Source organism: Mastacembelus armatus, chromosome 1 (genome assembly GCF_900324485.2).
Source record: "Mastacembelus armatus chromosome 1, fMasArm1.2, whole genome shotgun sequence".
In the NCBI taxonomy this organism is placed as follows: Eukaryota; Metazoa; Chordata; class Actinopteri; order Synbranchiformes; family Mastacembelidae; genus Mastacembelus; species Mastacembelus armatus.
This window is the reverse complement of record NC_046633.1, coordinates 7,434,355-7,457,227: the sequence shown is the minus strand read 5'-3', so window position 1 is coordinate 7,457,227 and position 22,873 is coordinate 7,434,355. Positions and strand designations below refer to the sequence as shown.

The 22,873-nt window shown below is 38.4% G+C and overlaps 2 protein-coding genes across 4 annotated transcripts in view; one reads left to right on the top strand and one right to left on the bottom strand.

The window, feature by feature from the left end:
• The first annotated feature begins 1,006 nt into the window (after positions 1 to 1,006).
• On the top strand, positions 1,007 to 6,344 carry anp32b (acidic (leucine-rich) nuclear phosphoprotein 32 family, member B). The gene is made up of 7 exons (XM_026302495.2): positions 1,007 to 1,235; positions 3,539 to 3,688; positions 3,784 to 3,906; positions 4,274 to 4,466; positions 4,783 to 4,907; positions 5,018 to 5,084; positions 6,116 to 6,344. Exons 1-7 carry the CDS (start codon positions 1,182 to 1,184, stop codon positions 6,196 to 6,198), a joined length of 795 nt encoding a protein of 264 aa, XP_026158280.1. The 5' UTR covers positions 1,007 to 1,181; the 3' UTR covers positions 6,199 to 6,344.
• A 6,158-nt stretch (positions 6,345 to 12,502) lies between these two features.
• The window catches only part of coro2aa (coronin 2Aa), a 28,777-nt gene continuing 18,406 nt past the window's right edge, over positions 12,503 to 22,873 (bottom strand). For all 3 annotated transcript variants that reach the window (XM_026303382.1, XM_026303384.1, XM_026303383.1), the window contains exons 2-12: positions 22,366 to 22,566; positions 19,245 to 19,361; positions 18,815 to 18,964; positions 17,542 to 17,721; positions 16,495 to 16,611; positions 15,488 to 15,592; positions 15,305 to 15,401; positions 14,508 to 14,620; positions 14,321 to 14,411; positions 13,946 to 14,196; positions 12,503 to 13,209 (exon numbers count right to left, since the gene is read on the bottom strand). In XM_026303382.1, coding sequence (XP_026159167.1) covers positions 13,072 to 13,209; positions 13,946 to 14,196; positions 14,321 to 14,411; positions 14,508 to 14,620; positions 15,305 to 15,401; positions 15,488 to 15,592; positions 16,495 to 16,611; positions 17,542 to 17,721; positions 18,815 to 18,964; positions 19,245 to 19,361; positions 22,366 to 22,566 — 1,560 coding nt within the window. In that variant the 3' untranslated portion in view covers positions 12,503 to 13,071. The remainder of the gene's footprint in view (positions 13,210 to 13,945; positions 14,197 to 14,320; positions 14,412 to 14,507; positions 14,621 to 15,304; positions 15,402 to 15,487; positions 15,593 to 16,494; positions 16,612 to 17,541; positions 17,722 to 18,814; positions 18,965 to 19,244; positions 19,362 to 22,365; positions 22,567 to 22,873) is intronic.

The following is a 22,873-nucleotide window of genomic DNA, read 5'->3' as shown; positions in this document are numbered from 1 at the left end:
ACGACTCATACACACAAGGGAAGTTTTAGGAATGTCAAAGTTGATATTACATTGCCATCTTCTGGTGCACACTCTCAACTACCAAACATTCATTCTAAAACCAGTTTAGACAGTACACAGTATGTCTAACTTACACAAGATAGTGTATTTGAATGACGTGCCCTGAAACATGCACATACTGGAGATATCTCAGTATAGCCTGATATACAGTACCTGTCATATATATTTGCTATAGTGCCAATTTTATAAATCAATCCATAATTTGCCAAACATCCAGAATATATTTTAATTTTGAAAAATCAACAGCTCATACACAGTAGACTTCTACTTGAGGCATCTGGTCTCAGGAAGCAAAAGAGGTGGGGGGATGGAGGGGTTGCCCTACCACCCATATGCATATACAATGCTCTCTTTACTGCAATGCAAATATACCCCTCCTTTCTAGCAATGTGTCCAAAACTGTGAAAAGAAACAGGCTTTTATAAATAACAGGGTACTAAATAAATGTATGCATTATGCTGCTTGTTATCACACATACAATGTACTTACTCCTTGGACTAAAATTAAACTTATGCAAAGATATTTTGCTCTGATTAGCAACAAGTCATATACACATACATTATTTCTTTATACCAGGCTCAGTTACAAAACTGTATATGCAGAAATAACGATATGAAATTAAATTTAACAAGCGTGGGCATGTTTTCAAGCTATGTAACTTTATTAAGTTAGGCAGATAAAGTTCAGGGAATGACCTACTTTATCAACGTCTAATTGGTTGAATGCTATTTTGCTGAAACTACACAGATATGTACTGAATTTCTTCATTTAACAAGTCTGAGTTCACAGAATAACAGTTTTTGTCTTCATTAAACACAGTACAGTACTTTCCTTGTTGAAATAAATTGCACCATAGCACTGTTTCGGGGCAGCGTCATGTTTTGTGACTGCAATGCCTTTATAGAGGCGATGGGCGTTTCTGGACGCAGATGGCGCTGTTGAGCATATATTTTGTTTCAGTCCCGTTTCCCTCCATGGTTGTCTCCTCTCTCCGACTAACTTAGCGTTTGGCTCAGTTCATTATACAGTCCTATATTCTCCCTCCATTAGGGCATCTCTGCCTTTGGACTGAAGATCCCACTAAAACCCAAGAGAGAAAAGTTTAACTTTCATAGGACAAGATGGACATGAAAAAGAGGATCCACTTGGAGCTAAGAAACAGGACACCGTCTGATGTGAGTCGTGCTTTTTAAAACCAACCCTTAGTTTTCTGGCTAGCCCTGCTAGCTAGCTTGCTACTTTTTTGCTTTGCGAGTGACCTGTGTGGCTAACGTAATGGTGACCACATGGGCTTTAGATTATGTTTCTCGTGTATAATGGGGCCCAAAACACTCGAACAACAAGCCTAATCCTTTATACTGTTCGGGGTTGGGCGTATAGGGACAACGACACATGAAAAGCTATATTCAATCGTTACTTTGAAACGGCGATTCCTCAGCTTGTTGGCATTATTGCAGTGCTTTAACCGTTTCGCAGCCTCCGTGGTCAGCGGTGCACACACAATTCAGCCCGACTCCCCCGTTGTAGCACAATTAGTAAACTTCTTTTTACGCTAATATATTAAGAAATCTGCTTCCTGCGCCGCGTTTGGCATTCACAGAACCGTATATTTTACACAGACCTTGGAAGCCATGTTTGCTGCTAGCATAACTGCTAAAATGGGGCGCTTTTTTTTATTACAAATGCACTTCACAACTTCATGGTGTTCATGTTAAGATTGAGTTTTGTAACATGTAAACGACCATCGCCGACAACGAGCCGGGTCTTCAAAATTTCTTCCGTACGAGTAACGTTACGTTAATATCAAATGGCCAGATTCAGCAGCGACAACAAAAAAAAAAACAGTCACTTGGTTCACGAGTCATCCATACCTTGAATACTTATCGTTAAGCCGCTGTTACTCCAACCTGAGCCACTTCCACAAACTAGAGCTCTAATCGCGATTTGTTTAAAGCGGTTGCGAAGTTTTTAAAGGGAGTGTGCAGCAGCTAATTCCCTAAAATAGATTACACACTTGTGCAGTAGCCACGTTTACAATTTCATGTCCTTGCATTTAAACTTGTGTAACGGTAAATAGTGCGTACGTGTTAAATGATGCCTGGTGCTCCGATGATTCCGAGTCAGAATCAGACAGGAGCCACCTAACTTGGTATTTTTGTTCCCGCCATATTACCGCCTGCGCTACACCGGTCTAAGCCAACTAAATATATACAGCGGGAAACTCAACATGTCAAACACAGTGATTTTGTCCCACATTGGTCATTAAAGCTAAACTTGACGTTGTTTGCAAGTAAACGGATCGATTTGTTGGCCAGCGGCTTCATTAACCGAGCCAGCCTGCATGAATGACACGGAGATCCGGCGCACCGCGCTTCATGCGTGGGCAGCCAAAAACTCGACCTGTCGGCGTTTCCTGTCGACTCATGCATGAAATAAAAACAAATTCAACATCGAAAAAAATAATTTAGGCAACGTGAAAGTAACGCTAATCACTCTTTCTAAGCAGCCCCTTTCGCCATTGAAGTGTTGAGAGAACTGCATACTGTTTCTCAGGAATCGCCATGTTGTCATTCTGTCGTCTTTGAAGCTCTGGGAGAAAGGAACCGTCTCCATCTTTGTTTTTTACTAAATTTCCGTTCTCAATATATTTCCTTCGCCACTTCGACACGAAAACGATGTAGTACCCCGTAACAAACTGGCAAATATCGGCCGTTCGCTCGACGACGAGGAATACTCCACTTCGCCCCATGAAAGCAGGTTTAACGAGAGAAAGAAAGTCTTTACTAAGGGTGTTTTCTCAATCCTTTCCGCTGCTGTTGGGTTGGCTAATGGCGGGCACTCAGACCTCTAGCTGCTCCTCTACCGCACGGCAGCGTTTAAAAGCGCAATGGCTAGCCCTTAGCCAGCTAGCTCTCAAAAATCATTGCATTTGTCATTAGTGACTGCATCAGCAGGCCATGGGAAGCTGCTGAGAAATCAATGCATTAACTGTCATGCCAGGACAAATCAAGAGCACAGTGATGCAAAGTGGGTTTAGTTGGAGACGCAGTATCCATGTCGGGGTTTTACTTGAGAAATCGAGATGTTTGACGTTTGACAACAACTTTTTTTTTTGCAACCTTTTTGTCCAGCACTGAATTGCGCAACCAGTGTGAACTGTCTGAAAGAAACTCCGCCTTTAGACTGGTTTTCTTGTTTTACATCAACTACAAAATGCGTTCAATTACTTTACACAAAGCAAAAAGTCTTTTTAATAAACAATAACAATGATAGTTAAGTTGATGTTTGACAGCTTTTTTTCCCCCCCCAGTGACTTTTGTTTACAAAAGAAAACAAATTTTAATAACATGATTTTGGTATGTTTTAAAGTAAATTGTGATTAATTAATTAATAGTAAGAAAAGCTTCACTGTGTTTTCACTTGTGGAAATTAGTTTAGCTAGTTTTTTATTATTTTTTTTCCCCTTCCTACATTTTAGGTACGAGAACTTGTCCTTGACAATTGTCGATCAGTTGAAGGAAAAATCGAAGGACTCACAGCTGAGTTTGTCAACCTGGAGTTCCTCAGTTTGATAAATGTTGGCTTAATCTCAGTCTCCAACCTGCCTAAACTAGGAAAACTCAAAAAGGTAAAACATTACGTTCCACCTTCATACCTACTGCAAAAAGCCAAACTCTCACTAAAGTGTCCATTGGAATAATATTTGCCTTCACTGTTTCTCAGCTGGAGTTGAGCGACAACAGAATCAGTGGTGGCCTTGACGTTTTAGCAGAGAAATTACCCAACCTCACACATCTAAACTTGAGTGGCAACAAATTGAAAGACATCAGCACGTTGGAACCATTGGTATGTGCTTTCAGATTTCAAAACACACACACACACATATACATACATATATTATATACCATATATACATATATATATATATACATATATATATATATATATATACATATATATATATATATACATATATATATATATATATATATATATATATATATATATATATATATATATATATATATATATATATATATATGTGTGTATATATGGTCTTCTGTTATTTTGTCTTGTTTTAATGCAGTGTTGTTACGCAAAACATGTAGAGAAAATCTTATTTCAAGGCTGTTTTCCATATACTTGGATATAAATATTAATGTTGTTACACTGCAATTTCTCATCAGAGTATTTCTGTGCCTTTGATCAACAGAAAAAGCTGGATAACCTGAAGAGTTTGGACCTGTTCAACTGTGAAGTCACAAACCTAAATGACTACAGAGAGAGTGTGTTCAAGCTGCTGCCGCAGCTCACCTACCTGGATGGTTATGACATGGAGGACAGGGAAGCCTCCGACTCTGACGGAGAGGTAGACGGCGATGGTGTAGATGATGATGAAGATGAAGGTAAGATGTTTTTTCTACTTTCTTGAACAGCTCAGGTCTGTCTGTTAAGAGAACATATTTTAGTCTGGAGTAGATGAAGTGGTTTACATACAGATGCAATTTGAAGACTTTTGCTGCCAGATCCAAAATGAGAATAGTGTGCTACACAATTTAATGAAATTACATTTTAACATTATGCCTTGTGTTAAACTTGCTCTTATATGTATTGAAACATGGTTTATTTTATTCTCAGTCTTCTGTCTTTAGTGGTACTTTGGCCTCAGCATGCTTACACTTTGTCTGTGGTTGACTGATTGTGTTTGCTTTCGTATTGCAGAGGGAGAGGAGGAGGAAGATGAGGATGGAGAGGAGGAAGACTTTGATGAGGAAGAGGAAGATGAGGAAGATGAAGAGGAGGTAGAAGGAGAAGAGGATGATGAGGAGGTCAGCGGAGAAGATGAGGTAAAAAAACAACAACCCAAAGCTTGGGGGACATTACTTGTCTGGAATTAGTAGTGTATAGATCAAATGCATTTGTGTTTTTTTTTAACCTAATAATTTTGTTTATCAAGGAGGAAGAATTTGGTCAGGATGGAGAAGTAGATGAAGAGGATGAAGATGAGGATGAAGATGAAGATGGTATGTACTATCTCCCTAGAGTAACTACACACTTATTTCAACAAAGAAAAAAAACTACTGCTGCTACTCACAACCATCTGCTCATTCGTATGAAATGAGCAGATGAAATTCCAAGCTCTACACAAGCCAAGAATTACTTTTAGGGGCATGGACTATATATTTTTTTTTAGGTCTTGTGAACCAAATTAACTTTGTTTTATATCCCTGAAACAAAGGCAAAGAACACAAAGAAAGATATTATTTTGATAGTACAACCAAGTCTACATACAGTGGCTTTAGAGGGTTATTTTCAGGCACTTTTTTTAATACTTTATTTGTTCCAAAATATTTGTGTTCTTGACTATTACTAGTGCTAATATTTTAATTTGTAAATACAGTAAGTGGCAAATTTAACTGTGCACAGAATTAATATGACTATGTAATATCTGCAGCTGGTTCTGGTTACACAGGAAGTAAAAACATAGTTTGATCTGAAAAAGTTAATCATGGAATTAAAAGTCTAGCATGAGTGTAAAGCATCTGAGGAGGGACAGGCCAGTTAAATCCTGAAAAAATATCAGTGCTGAAGATACATGTCTGACACCATTTATTTTGAGCTGCTATTCATGTAACTTTATAACATGTAGGAACAGCAAAACACGAGTGTGACCATTATTAAACACTGCCCACATTCCTTAAGAAACCACTAGAGGATCGGATAAGTCTGCAGTTGTTTATTATGATACTAAGGCCCAAATTTAAGATTTACACAATGTTTAAAATGTAAACATATTTCCATTGTCTAACACATAAAGTGCAAAGCCTTTGCTATGTCAAAGAGAGCACACTACTTAAATATGATTCATATTTTATGTAAATTGTTAAAAAGATAGAGAGCTGCAATGATTAATTTGTCAGCTGACAGAAACTTTTTATGGACCAAACATTTTATGGACCAAAGCAGGATAATCAAGAGAATCAGCAGATAAACTGATGATACCAAGCATTGTGGTCTTGACCCTACTTTACACCACTCTACTTTTTACCCTCAGAAGCAGAAACTGGCAAAGGTGTGAAGAGAAAGAGAGAGCCATTGGATGAAGATGAGGATGAGGACGACGAAGACGAGGATTAAGAGCGAAACTGAAAATGAGAGCCTACCGAGTTACCCTTTCTCCCCCACAAACCCGAACATCCGCCCTTCTACAACTCGCACCGCCTTTGTAACCCACGTCTACCCCCCCAGCTCTGAGCTCTTTTTATGGGGCAAGACTGTACCGGATGGGTGGGCCGACTGGAGCTGCCAGGCCCCCCCCCCCCCCCCCCCTTTTTTTTTTTTTTTTCCTCTCCCCACAGAACTGAGAGCCACCCAACACCCTCCACCTCACCCACCCCACAGCCCCCGAGGTTCTCAGGCAGCCCACCACTCAGCATTCCACAGTTTCGCTGTCGACCCCTCTTTATGTATTTCCGTGTGAGGACTTTGGGACTGGTATCTAGTTTTGGGTCTGTGCTTTTAATATTTTGTTGGATGAATAATTTTTTGTTGTTGGGTTTATTATTTCTCATTTTTTGTCTTTTTTTTTTTTTTTCCCTGTTCCTTATTTTTCCCAATAAAGTTATTGCTATAGCAGCTGTGCAACCAGTGAGCCATGATTTTTAGTATGGCCGCCTGTTGCACAAATCAAGGTTGTAGCTACATTTTTACTTTCTGTATGACAAAAAACAACTTTGTAAATAAAATGTTAACATTTTTTTTTCCTTTTTTTTTCTTGCTGCCTTGCTTTTCTGGTTTGATAAAAATTAACATCAAGCAAAGGAATGATCATCCACCCACGCTGTTATGGTCTCATCATGCTCTCTGCAGTGATGCGACTTTATAGAACAGTTCACATAAAAGCTTTGTCCTGAAAGATATGTTGAGGTTTTTAATAAATCTGTCTTGATACAATATTCACATTCCAACATGTATATAGAAATAGCTATTGGTCATTGTAATAACTTCTCTCCAAACTTGTTGAGGAGCAATCTTTTTCTAGTTAAGTCTAAGAGAGAAATGACAGAGTGCTTCCTGAAGTTCAACTTCAGTTAATACTCTACTGTAAAAGGACTTCGCAGTATGAATAAGTTCAATCAAGTCGGTATTTTTAGTATGAAATTTCCTCTTTTAGCAATATAAATTAAGAACTGTTACAGAAAGACTAACTTTAGAACTGTATTTTGTCTCCCCAACTCTTAAACTGGAGCAGAAGTAGGAAGGGATCATTTCATTGCCATTATGTAAAGTCCCCATTTGGGACCCATTATTATGGACTGCATATAAGATCAATAAGATGTAACCATTCGTATCTTTCCAGGTTGCTTCATTTGAATAATTATTTTAGGACTGAAGAGGAAGTAGTTTCCAGGATTTCACAATATTTCAACAAACACAAGAGGAAAAATATTTGTGTTTAACATGAGCCTACATCTGGATTGGCTGCCCAACTTGCACAGCCTCATTTCAGTCACTTTCTCGCTGACTGTGACCTAAAAGGTCTGAAAGGCACACCGATATTTTGGTAATAAAAATGGCAAACTTAGCTCAAATATATTACATATATGTTTGTACAGTTGAGTGAAATGTTATTTATTTCAGTTTGTTTTAGGTTGGACAGGTTTCTGCTCTATCAGTGAAGGTCTACAAACACACAAAAAGAAAAATGTAATGTTTTGTATGGTTACTTTTTTTTTTTTTTACACGATCCTTTCCGCCTTTATTACATCTTTTAAGAACACTATTAAAAGATATATGATAAAATCAGTTTTTGCTTAGTACATTAAACAGTCAATTTAAAGACAACACAGTTATTTAAAATCAGGCACAGTGAGGCTCAAATAAACCCAGCATGTTCACACAGTGGATGCTACAGGTGAGTATAAGAGACTGTCAAGGTGTACATACTTGAATACAGTGATCTCTGGAATGGACATAATATTTTCCCAATTGGCCTGTTGGGAGGTTTGTTTTTTGAGAACTAGGCACCTTCATAAAAGAGCAACAGAATGATGAGCATCAGCACAGTTGGACTATCAATCACCACTGTGAAAATGTAGCGCCTTTCAAAAACAAAAAATACAACCCAGCTATGTAATTACACTCTTCACAGTGGCATGGTATTGCTGATCTAGTTGACAATGAGGTCATAATTCAATCATGCAGTTTAAAGGGGTACTTCAGTACTCTACTTAAATGAATTTGGGGGTTCACAGGAAAGACATTCTAAAAGGTACAGTCAAAATAATAGTAGTCTGAGATATCATGGTTCCTAATATACTGTAGGTCAGACCTACATTTCCCAACCATTATCAACTTTTCATTAGACTCTCCGTCTCTGGTAAGTGCCCATGTTTTTGAAACTTTACACCAGTTTATTAAGCAGGCTTTTTGTTTTAAATCTGTAGTTCCCAAGCCCAAACTGAGATAACCTTGATGACCTGATCAAAGTTCCTCTAGAGCCACACAAAAACATGATTCACAGGCTGTGACACCATGTAACATTTGAAAAAAAAAAAAAAAAAAAAAAAACTTTCATTTTTGAATAAAAATTTTCAACAATTCTTCCTCATAGAAATTAAAAGTTAATCATTAAAAGGATAAAAACACATTCACTCCATTGGTTTTACTGTATAACTTTTGGTCTGGTATGACCACGGGCCAGTTTCACAGATAAATTAATTATGGCTTCAATCCAACTAATGACATCTTTCTGGTGCTACACAAAGCTGCCTAGGTCATGAGTTCTATGTACATTTTTCTGTATAAATTCTAAGACTAATAATTGCTGTGACAGGAATTTTGTCAAAAACACAGTAACTCCCTTCTAGTTTTATGTGCCTTCGGGGGAAAAAAAAAAAAATCTGTAAAAAGGAAAATGCATACAGACACAGCAAACTCTGCAAAGAAAGAAATATTCAAAAGGAGAATAAAGTAACATTAAAAAAAAAAAAATCAAACAGGTGGTGTACCACATAAACGGTGATGAAATCAGCATTAACATCATGTGTATATTTGGTTTGTGCCACTGGTCAGCAAGTGTGATTGTTATCATACATTCACACAATGTCAGCAAAGTGGGAAGAACAGAAGAAACACATATTCCAAGGAGTGTTCACACACTATTTCAGGATTAGACCTACTTCTAAACTTGTAGCTTCAACAGATAAACAAAGCTGCTTTAGTCATTTTATGTGTTGTAGCAGTTCATAAGCTGAATTAATTTTGATGCAGTGGTGGTACATTTGTAGCAATCGTTACAATTTGCTGATATGTCTGTAATTCTGTTCACCGTGAAGACGATAATAACGATGTCAGAAATTCCTGGCATCTCTGACTGGATGACATAAACAGTTTTTCCCACTTTGCAACTTATAATTACAGTTTTGAAAACATGACCTGAAGGCACCAGCCTGGGGATAAGGTGGCGAACCTTTAAGGATTTGAAATAAATCTGCCTTCAATTTTCTGGAAATGGCCCAACTACCTTGCATTAGACTAATAGAGTAACAGTGCAATTAGGACTGGCCTCACACTACAGAGTCAAAAATGTCTTTGTGAAAACAGCCTGAGCAGCTTATGGCAGATAAACAGTTTCACAGATTTTATGACTCTAGTCTTCCTTTAGCACTATCCTGAGATTATCACTTTGGGCCAAGGTGGCTACCATATAACAAGATTTACAGTCTTGCTTTAATATGTAGAATTGCCTCTTTAACAAAACCAAATAGCTTGCATTATAGGCTACTAATGATTGTAAATGTGTAATAACTATACTGCAGCGTTTTAAAGGTCCTGCACACCGATAGTGCACTCAGAGGTGTTTTAACTTGCCTATTTAGTCTCCCTCTCATGATCATGATTGCATTAACATGTAAACACTGTGCTTCACTGACATTCCTCTGATTGTCCTGTTAGTCTTCTTGCACTGGCCGGATTGAGAGAAGTTGCACCTTTAGTATTGTTATTGGTTGGTGAATATTGGTTTCAGAAAAGAAGAGTGGGTGAAAGGAGGCTCTAACAGGATTATAGGAGAAATGTTATTATTCCCAGAGGATATAACTTTAATAGGCCGAAATAAAAGAGTAAAGAAAATTGTAAAGTTTTCATGTTTTTTTTAACCTGCTACATCTTTTTAAATATGTGCATATTTCATATATTTAGGGCTATTAGTGGATAAGCCTGTAATAGCAATGAATAGTCAACTTCATCCATATGTGTCAGTAAAATGGGAGAAGAGTGCATTTTCTGCTGATAGCCACTATAAAACCAAAGAAATGAGCTACAAACACAAAATGATAGCTATTGTTATTACGTTCATGACAGGCAGTTATTCCTATATGCTGATTTTTTTTTTTTTTTTTGTGGTCTAAACTCTAAGCGTTTAATCTTCACCAGTGATTGCTCTTAAAACAAATAATGCTGGCAAACATTCTAAACAATTATCTTTAATGGGAAATATTAGTGGAGCCTGTTACTGATAACTGAGTAAGCATACCGGCCAGCTGTACATAAAAAAAAAAAAAAAAAACATGGTGGGAATGTGTTGAGACTTGTCCACTGGTTAGTTTACCCAGGCTGGGTTGTGCTGGAACTGTCCTGCCAGAGGTCAAAAGGTTCACAGATCCTGATTGTATTGGAATATTGTTTGTGGGTTTGTGTGGCAGTTTCTGTGTTCTCTCTCTCTCTCTCTCTCTCTTTTTTTTTTTAAACAAGTGATCATGAAGCCAGCTCTGGAATATTATCATGGTCCTTGTGCTTTTGGCTGCATAATTACAGGCATGCATGGTCATTCAGTGTATCTGAATGGTTACCTCAGGATCAACTAACAGCTAACTAACAGCGGTTCAGTGACATATTTACACATCTATCAGCATATTGTTGCTCTCAGTGGGTTGGAGAGAGAGACAGGGGAATGTTTTCTTGTTTGTATTATGTTAACAAATGTTACATATTGTATGTTCAGTTCTGCAGAGCTTTATGTATTGCAATTATCCAGACTTCCGGGTGCCCTTGAAGTTTTGTATATCATGTGACTTTCTTTGTCCCTTAAGAATCCACGCCGGTGCCAGATTCTGTGCTGAACTGCTGTTAAAGCGCAAGGAAGCAGTAGTTAACAAAAACAATCTCCACTTACACTTTGCAAGAGGAGAATGTACAACGTAAACTTACTTAATCTGCTAATGAAGGCCACTGAAAGCTCCAGAACAAGTTAATAAGTGGATCTTGAGTGGAGATTGTTCTGTCAACAGGTGCTTCCGAGATCAATAATAGATGGAACCGCTAAAGCTTCTGGTTGTCAAAAACCTGTCTTTCTAGCAGCTCTGCACCCAGGCACAGTGGTGCTTTGAGTTAAATGGTAACATCATCTTCCTCGCAACGTCAGTACAAATATACTGATGTTTAACAGGTTTAATCACAGTAGAAACACATCTGATGGAATATCATTCGTTTTGTCATGAACTGGTAGTATGACAAATGGCAAAAATTATACCAAACTTGATTAGAATCCATTCAATACTTCTAAAGACATTTAACTCAAATTCACCTCATGGTCAAATTCACTAAAGACGGGGTCAGGGGGATCTGCAGTTATTAAAATACATCATTAATAGGCATGAATGCATGTACGACATGTGCCAGTCTATCCAGGAGAAGTTGGGATATTTTAGGTGCTCTATAATGTTCTACTGTACATAGACATATTTTAATCCATATAATGCAGTCTAGCATGACAACCTTAATAATGAACATACAGTAGAATTATAACCTCCCTTCACCATCAACATGACTAAACATTTACAAGCTTTAAAAAAAAAAAGTAAAAGTAGAATTCATGGCTGAGATGTTGTATTGGATTACATTAGATTGTGCAGGTCCATCTACAGTACAGTAATGAAGTGGCCAGGGAGCGTTAATTGTCTCATCAATGCAGCTCCTGATATAGCAACTTCATAAGAGCTGTGAGTCTCTTAAATAGAAACCCTTTAACCTGGTACAGAAACCATGAGTATCACTTGTCATCAAGACCATCTCTACAGGAAAATACTTTAAAAACTAGAAGCAACAGCAGCGAAACACAAGCTAATCTAACCTAACCTCTGCAATGGCTTTAACGTTTTTTCACAGTGATTCCACATCAGGAAAAAGAAAGCAGCCTTTTTTTGTTTTAGTTGGTGTGCTGTATTTTCCAAAATTACAATCGCAAATTCAAGTAGTTGATTAAATGTAATTTTTTTAAAAACTGTATTTTAAAATAAATAGAGAAATTAAACTCAAACTGCTACATGGCATCAGTTACAAGATTGGCTTAAACAATAGCTGCTGTCAAATGTCTTGATTTTTCACCAATATTCCTGTCATTCAAAAAAAAAAAAAAAAAAAAAAAAAAAAAACCACTGCAGCTCCCATGAATGACATAGCACAGCTGAGATGAGTATATTGTCATGTAGCTCACTCTTATCCAAGTACACATACATTAAACACCACAGGAAACTCCACTCAGTATTTTAAACGTTGGTGGGGGGGGGGCAATCACCAAACAGAAAGAAATTCAACATTATCTTTACAATCACACGGGACGTCTGCTGCAACAGCCCTCAAACAACATGCAGACAGCCACATCATTCTTTCAAGACAGATACGAACACATTTTTATCGCTGAGCAACAACGAGCATAAAAAAAAGCTAAACTTGCATAGCTGTGAAGCGTACAAAAGAAACAGGGCAAAGGTAAAAAGGTGCAGAGAGTTTTAAAACACCTCGTGTAGAATGACAGAATGGCAAAATGAAAACATAAAAGTTGAGGTTTAAAAATCACCCCAATGCAGTGAGTGTGCAGAACTCATTACAGGAGAAGAGGTGAGTGAAGACTCTATGAAACGTGTGATAGTTGGAAAAGAAACAGTTACTAAGTGTGTGCGGTACTGCATGGGTCCCGTGAGGAGGTGATGGTGACTCCATAAGCAGATCTTAAAGTGAGCTCTGAGACTGTGAGTTTTTTATGTTCTTAATCTCAAGCTCCAGCTGTTTGATGCGCACATCTCTCTGGTTGAGGAGCTCTCTCAGCCGTCGGATTTCCTCCTGCTGCTTGTGGAACTTGAGGCGCAACTGTGGACAAAACACACACACAGACACATGCACAATGTATTGGAATATATCAAGGGTGATCTTTCCATTGGAGATGGAGCAGATACCATCCCATTTGATTTACCTTCTAAAGTTTCTCCACATATTCTTTTTTATTATAGTCCATGACGCATGACCTTCGAGCTAAATACTGATGTCAGCATGGCAACAGGCTCAAAATGATAATCTTAACATGCTGGTATTCACCACATGTAGTGTTTACTGTGTTTATAATCTTATTTTGGCATATTAGCATGTTAATATTTACGTATTTTCACTAAACACAGCTGAGGTTGAAGGGAATGTCATTAATGTTTGCAAGAATATCATAAACCACTAAACCGAAGGGATTATCATTATTTCAGTTCATCATGTAGGGAATGTGAATGTGTTCGCCAAATTTCATTTCATCGCCATATTCCATCCATTCAAATATTCCATCCATCCTATAGATGTCGAGATATTTGACTCAAATCCACAAATATGTCTCACAACACTGCTGGATGAAAAATCAGGGCATCACCAATGTTATTAGGACTAACACCAGAGTGGTGTCCTGACCAACAGACAATGTTCTCGGAAAAAAAAAAAACATCATTAACCTTCACAGCCTTGGAATACATTTATGAGAAATGGTAAAAACTAAATCACTGTACACACTGTAAGATATAAAGTCAGAGATGGCGCTACAGGTAGTAACAGCAAAATCATTCAGTACCTCATTCTCTGTCCTTGGAGGAGAGCAAAGTGCAAGGTCTTCTCCGTTGCTCACGAGCATCCGACTCCTGTCGTCACCTGCGTGGCCGCCGTCCTCTTTGGTTCCCAGTTGGTCCTGAATGTATGCCAGTTGCAGCATGCCTGGTCTGCTCTGAGACCTGCGAGTATCCAGTGAATTTGCCAGCGCTTTGTTCATCTCTGAATATGAATCTGCTACTTGACTTCCAGGCTTTAAAGACATTAACACTGGTCCTAAAAGACAAAGAGAGAAATTAAGAGGAACATCTCGTACCAAGGGAAGATCTTTGGAGGACCCACCACATAGCAAACATGTACAACTGCACATAACACACCATGAGCATTAATCTTTTCTGACCTTTGTTAATGCCAATGAGCCACTCCTCAGCAGTCAGAGCAGGCATGTTACCAGCAGTCATTGGATAAATGTCTTCTTGGTATGACTCCGACTGAAAACATATATGCAGCACATCCAGACATGAAATTAATCAAACTATAATGTGGTGTCATGTAATTGTAGTTTATACAACTGAACTGACTCTTACCCTGCGGGGTACGATCATAGATAAAGGTTCAATGAGACTCTTGATTGTCACAAGTCTGTAGAACCTGAACACCTCACAGGAGCTCACATCCAGACCTCTCTTTGGCATCACACCTGGAGGATGTCAAGGAAGTGGAAACTATTTTAGACACTCGCTATTTCTACTTGCTGTGCTGTAGCACATCTATCTGCTTTGGAGGTGAGGCTTTAGTTATGTTCATTGTGTCTTACATTGACTGTGGTTAATCTTAACAAACTATTCTTGTTTTGAATTGACCATAATGAAAAGACAAGAGTGTAATCTATAAGTACGTATATAATATGCTCTTATTCATACAACCTCTATAGTAACAGCAGGTAATGAAAACTGCTGCAAAATCTTAGACAGGCTTCTAATAATCTTCCATCTGACAATATTCTACTTGTACTTAAACCACACGTCGCAAGTAAACCATGAATTTAAAATATAAAAGATCAGTGTGTGATGTCTCCAAGGTTCATCTTCATTTTGATCAGCTGATTTGGCTATTCAAATAATGCAGGCTTATTTGCAAAGCAGCTTTGCTTACACATGTAAGAAAGTCAGGATCGCCAAAAAAGCAGGCAGATATCAACAGGCAACAACATTTCAAGATAAATCAACATTTCACAACTTTTCAAATAAGAAAATAATTCATTGAAACATCCAACACTGAATTTCCTTTCAGGGGTTAATAAAATTTATCTTATCAATAAAGTGAAGTTTGGTTACAGATGCAGATAGTAGCTGTAACTGAACAGATTTTACTTGTTACCTACCCATTCCTTTCTGAGGTAAGAGTGAGCGGTACTCTGTTAGGTAGTGCAGGTACGGTTTTTCTGAGCTGATCTCATAGTACCTGATGTTCCCATCGCCCTAACAAAAGACAAGAGTTGTCTTTGTAGCAATAATATTCAAAGTACTATTTGTATAAATGTCTCTGGTTGCTTTTAGAGACCCACCTTCCCAGCAAGGTAAAGCATGTATGTGTCTGGGTCATAGAAAGGAAAGAGGACTCCTGATGACCCGTCTAGGTTTTCTTCTAACAAAGGCACAGACAGATCGTCCTAGAAACACACGCAAAGATTAAAAATGATCAAGAACAACATGTACACAGCAGTAACATGTGCAACATTACCACATATCACAGCACTCAATCACATAAATCAACAGCTGCATAAGAAGCAGTCTTCATTGCCTAAAAACACAGAGCGCACAATCCTTAATCCCTGCTCCGGCCATAATCCTCCACCTACGATACACTGACACACCAAAACACACCATCTTGCTAAACCAAGCATTATTATAGACCGATCAGAGTGTTTGGTGCTGATCTAATCAAGAAGAAAATAACTTCAGCTCTACTTTGACAGTGTTCAGTGAATTTTTCATGTATGATGAGCGGATCAGCTTGTGCAAAACTTGTCCACTAGAGGGCAGAATTGTGTGTTTGATATGCTATTGTGTAAAGCTCTGAGATGTTTTGCAATATAAGAGCCATAAGATCATGAGAGGTGAGGGAAGTTTTTATATTCAACAAGGTAGAAGTACAGTATTATAACCACAATATACCATAAGTAAGATGCAACTACTTCCTCTGCAGACATAATGGCCCCTCTAAATAATTATTAATATTATATATGGTATTAAATTACTACTGATACACCAATGTATAAAAAGCATTATATTGTTGTAGTCGGGTGAGATGGAGCCATTTTAATTACTTTATATACTAGTGGTTTTCATTATAGTAGTGACATCATGAGATAAATTTGGGGTGTCATGTCATAATTTATGGTGTAGGGAAAATTAAAAACAAAATTCAGCTACAGAATTTGCATTCAATATCTGTACTTCTCTTAGTTTTTTCTTTTGTATAAAAGAATGGATAAATAGACTTGAAACATTAGGTCACCTTGTCACAAACTACTTATTGTATTGCTGTCAGTTGTTCTGTGGTTATTCTAACCTGATCCCACAGTGCTATCTGTCGATCATTCCAGCGTGAAGTTCCTGATGTGAGGAGCATCTTCAGGTTGCCCAGGACCATCACCTTTGTGGCTCTGTGTGTCTTGGAGTTGGCCTCCTGCAAATAAGTGACACAACCACCATGAAACGAAACAAGCATAGTAAACATTTAGTGTGAACAGTGTAAGACTTTTAAAGTAGTATGAAAAAAGACTAATTTGCTGACAATAATAGCTTCCACAACATGAATATTACAGCCCTGGATGTAATACGTCTTGCTTCTCCACCTGATCTTGTTTGGCATACAAAGGGAGTGAAAGCAGACTATTGTCAAGTGTCTGAGTCAATGGCTGGTGACCCTGAGGTCTATGGAGATATGCTGTAGGTCAGCCCAGGCTGGAGGTGTCAGTTTTGGCTGTGTGGTGCTGGATAATTCCCTGGCTGCCTATGTTGAAAAGAGAAAAAGGAGCGGGGAATTCCCACTTATGCAATATTGACTTTGATGCTATGGCACACTATGGTTTTCAGGTTTCAGAAATTTTTACTGAAAAATATCCCCCAGCCATTAAAAATGGGTTATTTCCCGAAATGTAAGATAAACAATGTTCTTTTAGTGCACAACACATTTGGAAGAAATGCAAATGAGCTGCTGATTATGCAACAGTTGTCCCTGAAAATAGTAGTGGAGAGTAATTGAGTATATTTACTCAAGTACCTAAGCACATTTACATTTAAATATAAATCTGAGGTGCTTCCATTTTAAATGAATTAATAATATAATGCTATAATAATTTAACTTTATTTCATTTTAATTGGAAATAATGTACATTTCACTGCACTACATATATATTACAGCCATAGTTACTGGTTACTTGGAATATTAAGACATAATCATTTTAATAATTGAAGCCGAAGTTATGGTCAATTATATGGATTATATGAAAATTATTAGAGAAAAAACCTGTGCATACTGAACTCTTTTTTAAATACATACTGTCAGCTAGTGCATGACAATATCAACAACAACCAAACACACAAAGGGCATCACCTGCAGCAGGTTCCCTGAGCGGGGCTCCATCAGTCGCACCTTCCTGTCTTTGCAGGTAGTGGCCAGGAGGCTGCCGTCTGTGTTGAAAGACATCGAGAGGACCACATCTGTGTGATGGCTGATGGTCCGTAAAGGGTTCTTTATCACCTGCTCCGAACAGTCCAGGTTCCAGATCATTATCTAGAGGGACAGACAGAGCAGACGCACAAACACACACAATTATTCAGTTATCAGTCAGATGGCCACTCACGTACGACTCAAATTGCTCAATTTCTAATCATTTTTTTGTTGAGATTTGACTTGGGGAGGAAAGAAATAGCTTGATATTTTGGCCATTATGTATACTTGCTTCCCCGCTGAGAGTTAGATGAGAAGATCAATATCACTCTCATGTCTCTATAGTAAATAAATACAGCAAAACTCAAGTCAACTAACCTGGTCTGTCCAAACATAACAACACAGACCCCTCTAAACACATGGACAACAACACATCTTTTTGACTGTCTTTCCTCAAAGGAGTTTATAGTGACGATGTGGTTTATACACACAAGAAGGTTCAAAGAAAAATTCAAATCCTTATTTCCTTACCTGCACCCACCAGGCCAAATGCCGCAGATAATCACAGTGTCAATATTGGAAAGACAGGTTGGAGTATAGCATCTTTTGACTTGAGACTGAATCAATGGAAAAGTATAACTTAGCATCTCTGCTCACTTGTAATTTTGGGATGCTGTTGCACTATGTCACAAACACAACATTGTACACAAGTTGGCATTTTCAGTGTTGTACTTTCTATTTCTTTTTAACACTGTTAGTATGTTTTTCATGCAAATAAATATTGTTTTATGTAATGATCAGACACAAACTACAAACCAATTACTACTTTACAAACTGCTTGTCACACCTCCTGTGTTTGTTCTGTTGAGTTTTGCTGTTTTTGCATTGTGCACTATGTGATGTTAAATTATTATGAACAAAACTGATATTTTAAGATTTTTGATAGATAGATAGATAGATAGATAGATAGATAGATAGATAGATAGATAGATAGATAGATAGATAGATAGATAGATAGATAGATAGATAGATAGATAGATAGATAGATAGATAGATAGATAGATAGATAGATAGATAGATAGATACTATTCATCCCCCGTGTTGCTGCAATAATCATTTGGTTGTAGTGTAGCTCTTTCTAACACATTAGGGTATATTTCACTGTAAATCCTGAGTTGCAAGTTCATGCTAGGGTCAGTGTTTATGTTTGTGTTACCTGGTAGTCGTAGGCCGTACTGAAGAGGATGTTGTTAGCAGTCGGATGCCACTCAATGAGGCTCACTCTGCGGCTGTGACCCTGAAGCTCTTTCCACGGTACTGTAAGGTTCTTCAGCACACCATGAGGAGGGATTTCCCACACTTTTACCTGCAGATCACACACCGAATTAAGAAAAAGCTGAACTTAATGATATAGATATAATAAATGATATAGCCCCAAGACAGTTTGTAAAACTAAGAGACAAAACCTGTTGACTCTTTCTTTCCCTTTCTGTCTACAGGAATTTGTTCTGACCTATTCTGTCAGATCAGAGCTGAGGAATGTAAGAAAGGCTAAAATGGAAGGCAATGAAATCATCGCCAAGCTGCTACATGCTCATATTGCATAGAAAATAAAAACACCAGTGAACTTGTGTGCGTCTACAAACCGTGGCATCCTCAGAGCAGGAGGCGATGCAGCAGTCGTTGAAGGGATTCCATTTGATGTCTAAGACGTTTCCTCTGTGGCCCGACACCCTGGGGTGGTGAGGGTCCACTTTACCCGTCTGATGGAAAAACACACAAATAGTAGTTGGGATTATAAGCACAGACAAACATTTAATAAATGCTTTAAAACACACCATAATATAGTGGCGTTCTCCAAAGAGAATAACACACACCTTCCAGCATGTCTCATTTTTAATCTGTAGAAAAATTAAACTGTAAAACAATTATTTGTAGATCTGCCATAGTTTTGGTATCAAACTAGTTTATACACCATTACAGCTTTTCAGCTTCTAATCTAAGGCAAATTCCTTGTCACTATCTTTATACAGTATATCATGAATACACATTGCAGTAACACATCTCACAGGTTTGACATCATGCATATCACCACCTTTTGATGAACCATGTCAGTTAGAACAAACAGCAACATGTTCCTGCAAGGCAGACCAGAGTTTCAGGTAGGAGGCCAATCAGTATTCAGTACAAAGCTTTTAATTTGGAAAAATAAGAGTATTTAAATAGATTAAAATAAACGTTTCTCAAAGAATTAAAAGCATGCATTAAAAACAACTGCACTAGCACACTGCAGTTCTCTGAGTGTCGTCTAAGGTCATGTCCTTAAAATGATTTAAGGCGAGGACTGCCTGTAATTTCAGAGTTTTCTGGAGTTCAGTCCAAGTATAAAGATGCAGCTGCCCACATAAAAGCTCTTATAGAGAGCTCTGTATGTAACCCTTGGTAAAGAAAGGAGCATCCTGAGGGTGTAGGCTGCTGTTTGCCACTGATAATAAATGTTGTATGAACTTAAAACAGCTTTAATTGATGCTTTGGCCACTGGAGGACACGGGAAGAAGTTGTAAACATGACATTGACATATTATCACCTAATGAGGGTTACAGTGACCAAACACATTAGGAATCAGCCATACACTGTAGATGCTCATCCAGCAAACATGGCTGATAGTTCTCTGTGGGTTTGTTGCTGTAAAAGAAAGAATAATATTCCACCACTGCACTCCTAAAAACATTGTTTGACAGAGTATCTAGTAAAAAAAAAGAAAGGAGAAAACTATCATTGCACCTGGTGCCTGCATTACCCATGATGCAACGACCACCAGCAACTCAGCTCTGTTACGCTATGCAAGCCTTGAGAAGGGATGAGGAGTGGACCACAGAGGTTCGTGCCATTGATTGAGGTACTTAATCAGTTTGTACAGCTCCAACTGGAACAACAAAGGATTCATACATATTTTGCATATTTTGCAGTTACTCCCCAAGACTATGCTGAGTAAGATCACTGGTCTACACTTTTAAGATAGAAATGTTGATTCGTGCGGTTTTAAAGACAAAAGACTAGTTTCCAAACAGGAGAGAATGATCTGTGCGAGTATCCAAGCTTGCAAGCGGTCAGGCTGTTCATGACATTGACATGAAACTGCTTGAACTGAATTACACAAACTGCTTGCGACACACTTCCGTGTCATTGACTAATCCTGTTGCAGGAGAAAAACTCACTGACTCTTGATTGAAGATTTTCTGCCTCGACAAGATTGTTAATTGTGCTGTTTGTACAAACCGAGCGATTCTTTCAACACACACGCCTGCGGGCTAGATTATGGTGTAGGTGAGATATGTTTGAAACAAGGGAATGATGTCACCATTATCACTGCTTCCAACAAACCTTACACGTGTTAAAAAGAACATAGCCTCTTATGTTCTTGTATTAGTCTGTTTATGGACAGTTTTTCTGTAAGTGCACACACACACACACACACACACCCTCACACACACACACACACACACACACACACACACACACACACACACACACACACACACACACACACACACACACACACACACACTTTTGGGATGTGGTGCAGGGAGGAGTGGTTAAGTTCCACCTCTTTAAGACAGTCAAAGGAGGGAAAGAGGGGTGTCAGGAGATGACTTATATCATTCCTAAGCTCATATGCAAGTCCTGCCCATGCCAGGAGTGTAGTGTGGTGGAGTGTGGTGATAACTCACCAAGGTTATTTAAAAGATGGAAGCAGGGAGAAAAAAGGGAGAGGCATTCAGCTGGATAAATCACTGTGGACTGGAGGTACAGTATACAGCAGGACTGTACATTTAACCAGCACACGAGTTAAAGGGTCTGGCTAAGTTTATCTGAGAGATCACTATTATTATTGCTAACACCAGTGACAAAAAGTGCATAAAATGAATGCTCGCTGAATCATGTTTAACCACATGCAGTTTTTAGGTTGTAGAGAATGAACTGCTGGGAGTTTCCTGGTATTGAGAGATTCTTTTGGCTGTCCTGCTAATGTGCTATTAATATTCTGAGAGCAGAGCCAAACCTTTGCAGGTTTGCGGTGTATACGTCGGGAGACAGATCATAAAATATGTAGTGAACAATTAATAAACCACTGAATCGATCAATCAGGAGATAAACCTGTTTTTCTCCCAAAAAGGTTCAAAATGAACAGCAAAGGCCAAATAGTGTGTTATGTTGGATTTTAAGCTTAAGTTGGTTGCTTCCTATTAACACTGCCATCATGTAAAGAGAAAGTTCTGTTTTAAGGCTTTGTGTCCATTCGCATCTGCAGAGACCTACTAAATGCTCAGACAAAGCTCTGTAATAAGGAGAACAGATGAAGACTCCACAGGAACTGTCAACAAAAATGTTAAAAATGCATGGGGGAGGTGAATTTTGTGTGCTTCAATAATCAACAAGGATAACGTTGAGGAATAACTTATGATTTGAACAATGATGTGCTTTATACCCTGATATTCAGAGTGGGGTTTCTTCAGTCTCAGGTTTATTATTCATTTTTGAATTATTTTGAAGGGAGGATTGTTTGTTTGTTTGTTTTGTATATAGTCTTGAAGCAGACCACATCTCTTTAGTAGTAGCAAGAGAAACTGTCACACTTCAGAGCACAAGTGAGTGAAACTCTGGCATCATATCACCGGTTCCCTTATCTGCACTGTGAGTGAAATTGTACCAGTTTAAAACACTGACATAAGTCTGTCCATTCGAATCTGAGGTCCAGATACTCACATGATGGACAGACAGGACCAGGAATGCTCCTCCGCCGGCACACTCTGTGATGACCGCCAGGAAACGTGGGTTGACAGCACAGAAGTTGTTGTCCTGGACGCTGCATGTGATTGGCACGCCATCATAGCAGCTCTCCTTGGTGGCAGCCTTACCAAACACGTGGCGGAACTTGGAGCTGCGGTACTGAGGACGCCATGTCATCTGAGAAGAGAGGAAATGAGAGGTCAGTTGAGGAGAATGATCCATGCAGCACAGTTGTGGTGACAGGATATTCATAGATGCTAATAGAAAGCAGAGGAATAGCAGATGTGATCAATTCGACATGAGCAGCATTCACTCTGCAGTAGCATTACAATGAAACCTACTAAAAGGGAATGGATCTCCCCAAAAAACAAAACACACCATTTGTGAAAGTACAAAAACTAAAAACTTTTATTATCAGTGACACATGGTTAAAACAGCTACATCTTTATTTGAAGACATTTTCCAATATCAAGAGAAAATAACA

What these genes read in the sequence shown, in the direction of transcription:
- anp32b (XM_026302495.2), top strand. Translation starts at nt 1,182, where the DNA reads ATGGACATGAAAAAGAGGATCCACTTGGAGCTAAGAAACAGGACACCG. An exon ending in AACTAGGAAAACTCAAAAAG is followed by an intron (nt 3,689 to 3,783) that starts GTAAAACATTAC and finishes ACTGTTTCTCAG; the next exon opens with CTGGAGTTGAGCGACAACAG. An exon ending in TCAGCACGTTGGAACCATTG is followed by an intron (nt 3,907 to 4,273) that starts GTATGTGCTTTC and finishes TTTGATCAACAG; the next exon opens with AAAAAGCTGGATAACCTGAA.